Source organism: Pan troglodytes, chromosome 18 (genome assembly GCF_028858775.2).
Source record: "Pan troglodytes isolate AG18354 chromosome 18, NHGRI_mPanTro3-v2.0_pri, whole genome shotgun sequence".
Classification (NCBI taxonomy): domain Eukaryota; kingdom Metazoa; phylum Chordata; class Mammalia; order Primates; family Hominidae; genus Pan; species Pan troglodytes.
Genome location: NC_072416.2, coordinates 23,877,000 through 23,890,192, shown reverse-complemented (window position 1 = coordinate 23,890,192; position 13,193 = coordinate 23,877,000). Strand labels below are relative to the sequence as shown.

The following is a 13,193-nucleotide window of genomic DNA, read 5'->3' as shown; positions in this document are numbered from 1 at the left end:
TCAAAATGTCAAAGAACTGGAATTGAGTATACTCTCTGATGAAAGGAAATTAAAACAGAAATCAACAACAGAAAGATAAGAAGCAGCCCCCAGTGTTTGGAAGTTCAGCAACACATTTCTAAAAATTTTTAAATTCCATGCATCAAAGAAGACATCAGAGTGGAAATCAGAAAATATTTTGAGTAACCCAAAGCAACTGTTGGAGTAACCCATAATAGACTTTAAATTTGTTGAGATATTTTTGTTGTAGAATTTAAAAATTACTGGGAATTTCATATTCTCCTGCTTCAGTCTTTATTTTAAAATAAGAATGCTTTGATAAAAAAAGCAAACAACAAAAAAGAATGCTTTGAGATGGCATCTACTCTCAAGGACTCTCATATCTCTTGAAAGACAAAAAAAGATGGAAAAGTTGCCTGACTGTGTGTGTGTGTGTGTGCACATGCACGCACATGTGTAGAGAGAGGTGTGCTAGGGAGATGCCCACAAACTTTTTTTTTTTTTTTTTTTTGAGACAGAGTCTTGGTCTGTCACCCAGGCTGGAATGCAGTGGTGCAATTTCACCTCACTGCAACCTCCTCCTCCTGGGTTCAAGCAATTCGCATGCCTCAGCCTCCCAAGTAGCTGGGACTATAGGTGCATACCACCATGTCTGGCTAATTCTTATATTTTTAGTAGAGATGGGGTTTTGCCATGTTGGCCAGGCTGGTCTTGAACTCCTGACCTCAGGTGATCTGCCCACCTCAGCCTCCCAAAATGCTGGGATTACAGGCGTGAGCCACTGGGCCCGGCCGACCTAAACTTCTCACAGTATTTACCTCTAAGAGAAAGAGGTAAGAAACTGATCCGGGAATATGAAGGTAAGTGAGAGACTGAGGGCTTTTAAAATAATTCTACATAGCTTAAGTGTTTTCTAAAGCCTTCCTATATTACTCACACCACATTTTAATATAAAACATTATTTTAAATAACTGACCACTGACCTGTGGCACAAAATCACACACCCCTGGAGGTATACTTACCCAGGTTCAAGAAGCACAACCAGATAGAAAAAACAGTATCACAAAACTGGATAACAACTTAGAATAATAATAATAATTGGTCATCTCATTTTGAAATATTACTATTTGTTCTGGGCTCTATGAACAAAATATTTTATATAAATTTAACTTTCAAGTTTAACAAAGTCCATAATATTTATACTTAGTATGAGGATTCCAACGATGTTTTACTTGGGAGGTTAAGAACCAGTTAATAAGGTTGTAAGTATGTCTTCACTAAATCGATTTAGTAATTCTGTATGTTTTTTCAGAAAATGTTAATTTCTAACCTTTCATTTGAGGGTTTAAATCCATTTTCACCCTTTCAATAATACCCTGAACCACAGTACTTCTGGAAGGCACGTAAGCCAATTCCAATGGAGAAGGAGAAATTAAGGAAGCTGTGATGTAGAAAGGCACTTCATCGACAGGCTGAGCAGCAAAATCGAAAGGTCCGTTCTTTATAGTAATAACAGAGCGTGTTGCCAAAAGTGCAGCACTAAACAGAAATGTGAGGACCATTTCCACAACTAAAGCAATACATCGCCGCCTCTAGAAGAAGAAGAAAAAAGATTATGTTAATTGCCCTAAGAGGTTATTAACTTTGCAAGTTCATTTTTGAATTTTTTTTAATTTTTAATTTTCGTGGGTACATAGCAGGTATACGTATTTATGGGTTACATGAGATATTTTGATACAGGCACACAATGCATAATAATCACATCAAGGTAAATTGGGTATCCATTCCCTCAAGCATTTATCCCTTGTGTTACAAACAATCCAATTACACACTTTTAGATATTTTTAAATGTACAAATTATTTTTGACTCTAGTCATTCTGTTGTGCTAGCAAATACTGCCTTATCCATGCTATTTTTTTTTGTACCCATTAACCATCTCCACTTCCCCCTTACCTACCCCAAGCTACCCCTTCCCAGCCTCTGTTAACCATCCTTCTACTCTCCATCTCCATGAGTTCAATTGTTTTAATTTTTAGTTTCTACCAATAAGTGAGAACATGCAAAGTTTGTCTTTCTGTGCCTGGCTTATCTCACTTTACATGATGACCTCCAGTTCCACCTATGTTGTTGCAAATGAGAGGATCTCATTCTTTTTCATGGCTGAATAGTCCTGTATTGCGTATAACTGTAATTCTTTTATATTAAGATAAAAGATACTTCATAAAAGAATATATAGATTGCCAAAAACACAGCTTTACTCTATAATAGCAGCAGTTTCCTAGACTTTTTTCTCCTTTCTACATAACATCCTGCTATTAATCTCTCTCTGTGTGAACTCTATATTTGGAAGAGATAACCTAGCCTTCGTACTGAGAAAAGTAAAACAGTAAAAATTGAAATTCAAGGATCAAGCTGTCAGAATTTCCCCCTGTGGCCACTGAGCTGTTGTAATAACCCTATAGGTAGTTCAACTTACCTTTAAAATAAAATTCTTCCAGAGAAGAACCATAAATTTTTCGGACTCCGAGAAATCCATTCTTCTAAAAAGAGAGGAAGTTCAACTCTATGGAGGGAGTAAAGATTTTTTAAAAAGAAAAGATTATCTAATGATGTGTAAATTTTAGACAAGCACATCACTTAAATTTAAATTACTTAATTTTATAATCAAGCTTTAAAGACAAATATTTAATATTTAAAATAAGAAATATACAGATTTAAAATATTTGAGCAGTTGTTTATCCCTATTTTTTTTGAGACAGAGTCTCACTCTGTCACCCACGCTGCAGTGGTGCAGTCTCAGCTCGCTGCAACCTCTTCCTCCCGGGTTCAAGTGATTCTTCTGCCTCAGCCTCCTGAATAGCTGGGATTACAGGCGTCTGCCACCATGCCTGGCTAATTGTTGTATTTTTAGTAGAGATGGGGTTTCACCACGTTTGCCTGGCTGGTCTCGAACTGCTGACCTCAAGCGATCCGCCCGCCTCAGCCTCCCAACCTACATTTTTAATTTAGTCAACATTTATGGAGCTTCTAATATGAATAAAATACCAACCACAAAACAAAGATCAATAAGTTGTTGATGCAAGTTTCCAAGTAAATCTTGCCAGTAGCTTTCCCAATCCCCATGGAAATACTAATTTAAAAACAACAAAAAACAAGTAAGTCACCACCAACGGCAAAGCAACAAAACAGTATAGAAAATCACAGCACAACTATAAGCCCAAAATGCTATTCAATAATCTATCAGATTGGAAGTAACTACCACTAATAGTATTGCTAAGGGGAACAGATTTGCAATGAACTGAATGTTTATGTTCCTCTGACTTCATATGTTAAATCCTAACACCCAAGGTTAAGGTATTTTGAAGTGGGGATTTAGGGGCCAGGCACAGTGGCTCATGCCTGTAATCCCAACACTTTGGGAGGCCGAGGCGGGTGGATCACCTGAGGTCAGGAGTTTGGACCAGCCTGGCCAACATGGTGAAACCCTGTCTCTACTAAAAATACAAAACATTAGCCGGGCCTGGTAGTGGGCACCTGTAATCCCAGCTATTCGGGAGGCTGAGGCAGGAAATCGAGGCAGGAGAATCACTTGAACCAGGGAGGCAGAGGTTGCAGTGTGCTGAGATTGCACCATTGCACTCCAGCCTGGGCAACAAGAGTGAAACTCTATCTCAAAAAATTAAATAAATAAAAATAAAAATGAAGTGGGGATTTAGAGAGGTATTAGAATGGGATGAGTTCCCTTATAAAAGAGGCCCCACAGAGATCCCTCATTCCTTCCACCATGTGAGGACACAAAGAAAAGACAGGCCAACCAGGAAAGGAGTCCTCACTAGACAAGGAATGTGCTGCCACCTTGATCTTGGACTTCACAGCCATCAGAACTGTAAGCAATAAACTACTGTTTTTAAGCCACATAGTCTGTGGTATTTTGCTATAGTATCCCAAATGGACCAAGAGAAGGTTCATTCTTATATTGAATATTTTCTGAATACCTACTACATGTCATGTGAGGTGTGGGTGTACAATGGGAAACAAAACAAATGAAACTCATCCCTCATGGTAGGGGTGACGTGGAAGGTTCCTTTTAATAACCCAGGATCTGAAGTTAGACTGCCTAGGTTGAAATCGTACCACTACCATGTGGGATTTCACAACTATGTGACCATGAATATCTGACTTAAATTTTTGGGGCTACGAGAAAGAGAGCTGGAATTCAGAGCCAAGAATGGAAGGGATTAGATTAGGACTTGACTTTATAAGTAAGGAGGAACCTAAAGGAGATTGACCTTCCCTGGGACTGCAAATAATCTCAATCCTTTTAGCTTCTACAAATCCCGGCTTCAAATTATCTCAATCCTTGATACTGGATGAGGGCGCTCCCAAGATTGCAAGTACTGACAGCTGCCTAATATAAAAAATGAATCCTCTCTGGAAAAAAATAACAAAATGCTATAGTCAACTACTCCTTCAAGCAATTTTTCTGAATATGACATAAGATGAACATAAGATACTTTAAAATGTCTACTATTACTACAGAATATCTTTCTGACCTTGGGGTAGGCAGCGATTTCTTAAAATGGATACTAAGGACACAAACCATAAAAAAGGGGCTTTATCAAAATCTAAAATTTCTGCCCATCAAAATCTAACCTAACATCAAGAAAATAAGTCGGGGACTGAGCCTTCACGTCTGCCCTAGCACCAGGCTAGATCTCACAGCTCCAGGTTCTCGGCCTACCTGGTAGACCCAGCTGCCAGGCTGGCCCCTATGGATACAGGCTCCAGGCTTACCCATTGCCAGGCTAGTATCAGCAAACTGAGCCTCCAAGCCCATACTAATGTCAGGCCAGATTCTGCAGTCCCAGGTTCCAGCCCAGCCTGGTGGACTTGGTCTCTGGTCCTGCCCCTGCAGTAGGCTGACCCAAGCACTAGGCAGGCCCCAGTGGCCCTGGGCTTCAGCCCCATCCTAGAACAAGGATGGCACACCTGGGCTCAAACACCTGGCAGGCACCTGCAAACACAGGGCCCAGGCCTTCCCTGTGCCAAGCCTTGTGAACCCAGGTCCTAATGAGAGGTGACAGCGTGCTGGCAGTCCTCACAGCCCTCACTCGCTCTCGGCGCCTCCTCTGCCTGGGCTCCCACTTTGGCGACACTTGAGGAGCCCTTTGGCCCGCCGCTGCACTGTGGTAGCCCATTTCTGGGCTGGCCAAGGCTGGAGCCCACTCCCTCAGCTTGCAGGGAGGTGTGGAGGGAGAGGCGCGAGCGGGAACCGGGGCTGCGTGCGGCGCTTGTGGGCCAGCTGGAGTTCCGGGTGGGCGTGGACTTGGCGGGCCCCGCACTCGGAGCAGCCAGCCAGCCCTGCTGGCCCCGGGCAGTGAGGGACTTAGCACCTGGGCCAGTGGCTGCGGAGGGTGTACTGGGTCCCCCGGCAGTGCCAGCCCACCGGCGCTGCACTCGATTTCTCACCGAGCCTTAGCGCCTTCCCGCGGGGCAGGGCTTGGGACCTGCAGCCCGCCATGCCTGAGCCTCCCACCCACTCCATGGGCTCCTGTGCAGCCCAAGCCTCCCCAACGAGCATCACCCCCTGCTCCACGGCGCCCAGTCCCATCGACCACCCAAGGGCTGAGGAATGTGAGCACACGGCACGGGACTGGCAGGCAGCTCCACCTGCAGCCCTGGTGCAGGATCCACTAGGTGAAGCCAGCTGGGCTCCTGAGTCTGGTGGGGACGTGGAGAGTCTTTATATCTAGCTCAGGGATTGTAAATACACCAATCAGCACCCTGTGTTTAGCTCAAGGTTTGTGAGTGCACCAATCAACACTCTGTATCTAGCTGCTCTGGTGGGGCCTTGGAGAACCTTTATGTCTAGCTCAAGGATTGTAAATACACCAATCAGCACTCTGTATCTAGCTCAAGGTTTGTAAACACACCAATCAGCACCCTGTGTTTAGCTCAAGGTTTGTGAATGCACCAATCAACACTCTGTATCTAGCTGCTCTGGTGGGGCCTTGGAGAACCTTTACGTCTAGCTCAGGGATTGTAAATACACCAATCAGCACCCTGTGTTTAGCTCAAGGTTTGTGAGTGTACCAATCGACACTCTGTATCTAGCTGCTCTGGTGAGGACATGGACAGTCTTTATATCTAGCTCAGGGATTGTAAATACACCAATCAGCACCCTGTGTTTAGCTGAAGGTTTGTGAGTGCACCAATCGAAACTCTGTATCTAACTAATCTGATGGGGACGTGGAGAACCTTTGTATCTAGCTCAGGGATTGTAAACGCACCAATCAGCGCCCTGACAAAACAGGCCACTCAGCTCTACCAATCAGCAGGATGTAGGTGGGGCCAGATAAGAGAATAAAAGCAGGCTGCCCTAGCCAGCATTGGCAACCCACTCAGGTCCCCTTCCACATTGTGGAAGCTTTGTTCTTTCGCCCTTTGCAATAAATCTTGCTACTGCTCACTCGTTGGGTCCACGCTGCTTTTATGAGCCGTAACACTCACCGCGAAGATCTGCAGGTTCACTCCTGAGCCCAGCGAGACCACGAACCCACCGGGAGAAACGAACAACTCCAGACGTGCTGCCTTAAGAGCTGTAACACTCACTGCGAAGGTCTGCAGCTTCACTCCTGAGCCAGCGAGACCACGAACCCACCAGAAGGAAGAAACTCCCAACACATCTGAACATCAGAAAGAACAGACTCCAGACGCGCCACCTTAAGAGCTATAACACTCACCACGAGGGTCCGCGGGTTCATTCTTGAAGTCAGTGAGACCAAGAACCCACCAATTCCGGGGACACTACCATGGCTCCAGGACTCAGTTCTTCACAGACCTAGCTTCTGGACTAGCAACCATACACCCAGCCTCCAGGCTGGCACCAGTGGACACAGGCTACAGGTAAGCCCCAACTAGGCACAATGCTAATGCCTAGTTCTAGACCCCTGAGGATAGCAAAATCCATGGATGCTCAATGTCTTATATAAAATGGTGTAGTATTTGCATATAATCTACACACATACTCCTTATGCCTCAGATTTTCTCTAGATACTCATAGTACCTAATATAAAATCTATATAAATATTTGTTACACTGTATTGCTTTTTATTTGTATTATCATATTATTATTTTTATTATTATTATTATTTTACTATTTTTGGCCCAGAGTTGAATCTGTGGATGTAGAACACACAGATATGGGGGGGTCAATTGTACACATTCTTCTCAAGCACACACAGAACGTTCTTCAGGAGAGTTCATATGTTAGGCCACAAGATAAATCTTAATAAATTTATGAAGCCTGAAATCCATTTCAAATACCTTTTCCAGCCACAATGGTATTATACTAACAATCAAAAATAGACAGAATTTCAGAAAATGCAGACGCATATGGTAATTAAACAACATTCTCCCAAACAACCAATGGGTCAATGTAGAAATTAAAGACATCATTTAAAAATATCTTGAGGCAAATGAAGACGGAAACACAACATACAAAAATATATAAGATATATAGTATACAGCAAAAATGGTTCTAAGAGTGAAGTTTATAGCAATAAACATCTACATCAAAAAAGAAGAAAGCTCTCAAACACCCTAACATTATAACTAGAAACTAGGTATAGGAACTAGAATTGGAAACTAGAAAACCAGGAACTAGGAAAACAAGGACAAACTAAGCACAAAGTTCACAGAAGGAAGGATAAAATAAAGATCAGAGCAGAAATAAATGAAATAGAGACTAAAGAAACAATAGAAAAAAATCAACAAAACTTGTGAAAAAGATAAAACAAACTTTTAGCTAGAATAACTAATAAAAAAGGAGAGGAGATTCAAGTAAAATCATAAATAAAAAAGGAAACATTATAATGGATACTACAGACATACAAATTATCATTAGAGACTATGATGACAGTTATGTCAACAAATTAGATAACCTAGAAGAAATGAAAAAATTCCTACCTGTATTAATCCTACTAAGTATTAATCACAAAAAGAAAATCTGAACAGACTGATAACAGACTGATAAAATAGACTGATAACAGACTGATAAATAGACTGATTAAAAAAAAAAGACTGAATCAGTAATAAAAAGTCTCCCATTAAAGAAAGCCTAGAATCAGATGGCTTCTGGGCTGAATTCTATAAAACATTTAAACAAGAAATAAGACCAATCCTTATCAAACTCCAAAAAGTTGAAGAGAAAATATTTCCAAACACATCTTATGAAGCCAGCACTATTGTGACACCAAAGCCAGACAAGGACATTCAAGAAAATTACAGGCTGGCCAGGCACGGTGGCTCATGACTGTAATCCCAGCACTTTGGGAGGCCGAGATGAGCAGGGCAGGAGTCTGAGACCAGCCTGGCCAACGTGGTGAAACCCCATCTCTACTAAAAATACAAAAATTAGCTGAGCATGGTAGCACATGCCTGTGATCCCAGCTACTCGGGAGGCTGAGGCAAGAGAATTGTTTGAACCTGGGAGGCGGCAGAGGTTGCAGTAAGCTGATATCATGCCACTGCGCTCCAGCCTGGGCAACAGAGTGAGACTCCATCTCAAAAAAAAAAAAAATTACAGGCTAATATCCCTGATGAACATAGATGCAAAAATCCTCAACAAAATACTAGCAAACTGAATTCAACAGCATATTAAAAGGATCATTCACTCACCACAATAAAGTGAGACTTATCTTTGAGATCCAAGGATGGTTCAACATATGCAAGTAAATATTAATACACCACATTAACAGAATAAAGGACAAAGACCATATATTATCTCAACAGATGCAGAAGAAGCATTTGACAAAATTCAATATCCTTTCATGATAAAAACTCTAACCATATTAGGCACTGAAGGAATGTAACTCAACACAATAAAGACTATATATGACAAGCTCACCATTAATATCATACACAAGAGTAAAAAACAGAAAGCTTTTTCCAAAAGTATCTCAGGAAAGGTACAAAGATGTCCACTCTTACCACTCCTATTCAATATAGTAATGGAAGACCTAGCCAGAGCAATCAGGCAAAAAAAGAAAGAGAAGCCATCCAAATTGGAAAAGAAGAAGCCAAATGGTTCCTGTTTGCAGATAACATGAAAACCCTAAAATGTCAGTGAAAACACTGCTAGAACTAATAAAATACAATAAAGTTACAGGATATAAAGTCAACATACAAAAATAATAGTTTCAGCCGGGCATGGTGGCTCACACCTGTAATCTCAGCACTTTGGGAGGCTGAAGCAATTGGCTCACTTGAAGTCAGAAGTTCAAGACCAGCCTGACCAACATGGTGAAACCCCATCTCTACTAAAAATACAAAGTTAGCCAGGCATGGTAGCACACATCTGTAATCCCAGCTACTTGGGGGACTGAGACAGGAGAATCACTTGAATCTGGGAGGCGGAGGTTGCAGTGAGCCGAGATTTCGCCATTGCACTCCAGCCTGGGAAACAAAAGCGAAACTGTCTCAAAAAAAAAAAAAAAAGTTTCTATACATTAGCATTAAACCATCTGAAGTGAAATAAAAAAGGCAACTGTATTTACAATAGCTATGAAAAATACTTATGAACAAATATAGCCAAGGAAGTGAAAGAGCTGTATATTGAAAATCATAAAACATTGATGAAAGAACTTGAAGACACAAATAAAAAGAAAGATATTCCATGTTCATGGATTGAAACAATATTGTTAAAATGTCCATACTACCAAAAGTGATCTACAGATTGAATGCAATCCCTATCAAAATCCCAATGACACTTTTCAAAGAAATAGATTAAAAGTCGTAAAATTTTTATTGTACCACAAAACCCCAAATATCTAAAACATTTTTGAGGAAAATGAACAAAATGGAGGCATCATACTTCCTGACTTCAAAATATATTACAAATCTACAGTAATCAAAACAGCATGGTACTGCTATAAAAACAGACACATAGACCAAAGGAAGACAATAGATAGCCCCAAAATAAACTCACACATTTACCACCAATTAATGGATTTTTGACAAAGATGCCAAGAACACACAATGGGAGAAAAGATAGTGTCTTTAATAAATGGAGTTTAGAAATGTGGATTATACATGCAAAAGAATGAAATTAGACTCTTATACCATGTACAAAATCAACTCAAAATGGATTAAATTCTTTTTGTTTTCCTTTTCTTTTTTTTGAGACAGAGTCTCACTCTGTCGCCCAGGCTGGAGTGCAGTGGCACGATCTCCGCTCACTGCAAGCTCCGCCTCCCAGGTTCATGCCATTCTCCTGCCTCAGCCTCCCGAGTAGCTGGGACTACAGGCACCCACCACCAGGTGGGCCTGGCTAATTTTTTGTAGTTTTAGTAGAGACAGGGTTTCACTGTGTTAGCCAGGATGGTCTCGATCTCCTGACCTCGTGATCTGCCTGCCTCGGCCTCCCAAAGTGCTGGGATTACAGGCGTGAGCCACCACGCCTGGCCATTCGGATTAAATTCTTAAATGTAATACCTGAAACTATAAAACTACTAGAAGACAATGTATAGGAAAAGCTGTGCAACTAGCTCTACCAAATATTAAAACATACTATAAAGTCTCTGTAGTTAAAAATGTGTTGTACTGGTACGTAAATTGAAAGACAGCCAAATGGAACAGAATAGAAAGTCTAGAAATAAACCAAAATACATAGGGAAATTTAGTTTATTATATAGGTAACATCCCAACTAACTGGGAAAAAATTCTACTTTATAGTAAATGGTGTTGTAACAAACAGATAGTCATTTGGAAAAATATAAAATGTGGGACTGGGAAAAGTCTCCATGAATCAAAATCTAGTATCAAGATAAGTCTGATAACATAGTACTTACAAATATGTTTTATGAAGTAAATGTCAACACAAAGCCAAAAGATAAATAACAAACTGGGAGAAAATAACTTGTATCACAGATAAAGGGCTAATCTCTCATATATATATATACACATATATATACGTATATATATACACATATATGTATATATACACACATATATATACATATATATATATGAAGAGGTCTATAAATCGAAGGGGGAGGGATAACCATTAGAAAAATGAAAAAAAATTTGTTTAATTTCTTTGTAGATTCTGGATATTAGCCCTTTGTCAGATGGATTGCAAAAATTTTCTCCCCATCAAAAAGTGGGTGATAGATATGAACAGACACTTCTCAAAAGAAGACATTTATGCAGCCAACAAACATATGGAAAAAAGCTCATCATCACTGGTCATTAGAGAAATGCAAATCAAAGCCACAATGAGATACCATCTTATGCCAGTTAGAATGGTGATCATTAAAAAGCCAGGAAACAACAGATGCTGGAGAGGATGTGGAGAAATAGGAATGCTTTTACACTGTTGGTGGAAGTATAAATTAGTTCAACCATTGTAGAAGACAGTGTGGTGATCCCTGAAGGATCTAGAACTAGAAATACCATTTGACCCAGCAATCCCATTACTGGGTGTATACCCAAAGGATTATAAATCATTCTACTATAAAGATACATGCACACGTACGTGAATTGCACTATTCACAATAGCAAAGACTTGGAACCAACCTAAGTGTACACCAATGACAGAGTGGATAAAGAAAGTGTGGCATATATGCACCATGGAATACTATGCAGCCATAAAAAGGATGAGTTCATGTTCTTTGCAGGGACATGGATGAAGCTGGAAGCCATCATTCTCAGCAAACTAACACAAGAACAGAAAACCAAACACCCCATGTTGTCACTCATAAATGGGAGTTGAACAGTGAGAACACATGGACGCAGGGAGGGCAACATCACACATTGGAGCCTGTCGGGGGGTGGAGGGCTAGGGGAGGGACAGCATTAGGAGAAATACCTAATGTAGGTGATGGGTTGATGGGTGCAGCAAACCACCATGGCACGTGTATACCTATGTAACAAAACTGCACGTTCTGTACATGTACCCCAGAACTCAAAGTATAATAAAAAAAATTTGAAAAATGAAAAAAAAAAAGTTCAAAGAAAAATAGTCCTCAAACATAACAAAAGATCCTCATATTCACTCATAACCAGAGTAATGTCAATTAAAACTGACAAGTCATTACTTACTTTCAGAAGCTTTACAACACATTGTAGGTGAGCCTTTATGAAAATAAATACAATCCCATCAAAGTTCCAATAAGCAACTGTGTAGAAATTCTAGTGCTAGAATAGTCAAAAACAACTTCAGAAAAGAACAAAACTAGAGGTCTTATACTATCTGATTTCAAGATATATAAAGTTACTGTAATTAAAACTGTGTGGTATTGGTGAAGACACAGATACATACATCAATGAAACTGAACAGAGTCCAGAAATAGACCCACACTAAGATGGTCAATTTTTTTTCCCACAAAAGTACCAAGGGAACAAAGAGAAGTCTTTAAAAAAAAACAGTGCTGGAATAACTGAATATCCTTATAGGGGAAAAACAATAGCACCAACTTTACCTCATACTAGGAACAAGAAATTAACTCGAGATGGGTCACAGACCTAAATGAAGGTAGCTAAAAGTACAAATTTAAAAGAAAACAGGAGGAATGAATAAAATGAAGAAACATAGGAGAAAATCTCTGTTACCTTCAAGGGGGTAGGGATTTCTTACTTTGCACACCCAAGGTATGAGCCATAAAGGAAAAATTGGTAAATTAAACTCCATTAAAATACAAAAAAAATGTACTCTTGTAAAGATACTGCTAAGGAAACAGAAATGCAAGTGGAGAAAGAAAATATTCATAATACATATCTAATAAAGAATTTTATTCACAATAGGTATTTATTCACAATACATATCTGATAAAAAAATACAAAAAAAATTAGCCAGGTGTGGTGGCACATGCCTGTAATCTTAGCTACTCAGGAGGCTGAGGTGGGAGGATCGCTTGAACCTGGGAGGCAGAGGTTGCAGTGAGCTGAGATCACACCACTGCACTCCAGCCTGGGCAAACAGAATACATAAAGAATTCATACAAAACTACAGGGGCAGAAAACAGACCAGCAGTTGTCGAGCTCTAGGGATGGGAGGATTTCACAAAGGGGTACAAGGAAGACAAAGTAAGATACCCAAAATACTATCTTCTGCATGATTCCATTCATATAAAGATATAGGCAAAAATCACATCAATGGTTATAGGGGAGGGGTTTGTGATTGATTAGGAAA

General features: G+C 40.2%; 1 protein-coding gene across 5 annotated transcripts in view; it reads right to left on the bottom strand.

Annotated features, from left to right (window-relative positions):
* The window catches only part of LOC101058359 (phospholipid-transporting ATPase ABCA3-like), a 70,127-nt gene that overhangs the window by 52,863 nt on the left and 4,071 nt on the right, over positions 1-13,193 (bottom strand). For 4 of the 5 annotated variants that reach the window (XM_054668998.2, XM_016928674.4, XM_016928673.4 and 1 more), the window contains exons 1-2: positions 2,478-2,624; positions 1,331-1,592 (exon numbers count right to left, since the gene is read on the bottom strand). In XM_054668998.2, coding sequence (XP_054524973.1) covers positions 1,331-1,592; positions 2,478-2,537 — 322 coding nt within the window. In that variant the 5' untranslated portion in view covers positions 2,538-2,624. Of the gene's footprint in view, positions 1-1,330; positions 1,593-2,477; positions 2,625-13,193 lie in introns of those variants that run through there. The other variant, XM_063796836.1, reaches the window with a different exon arrangement.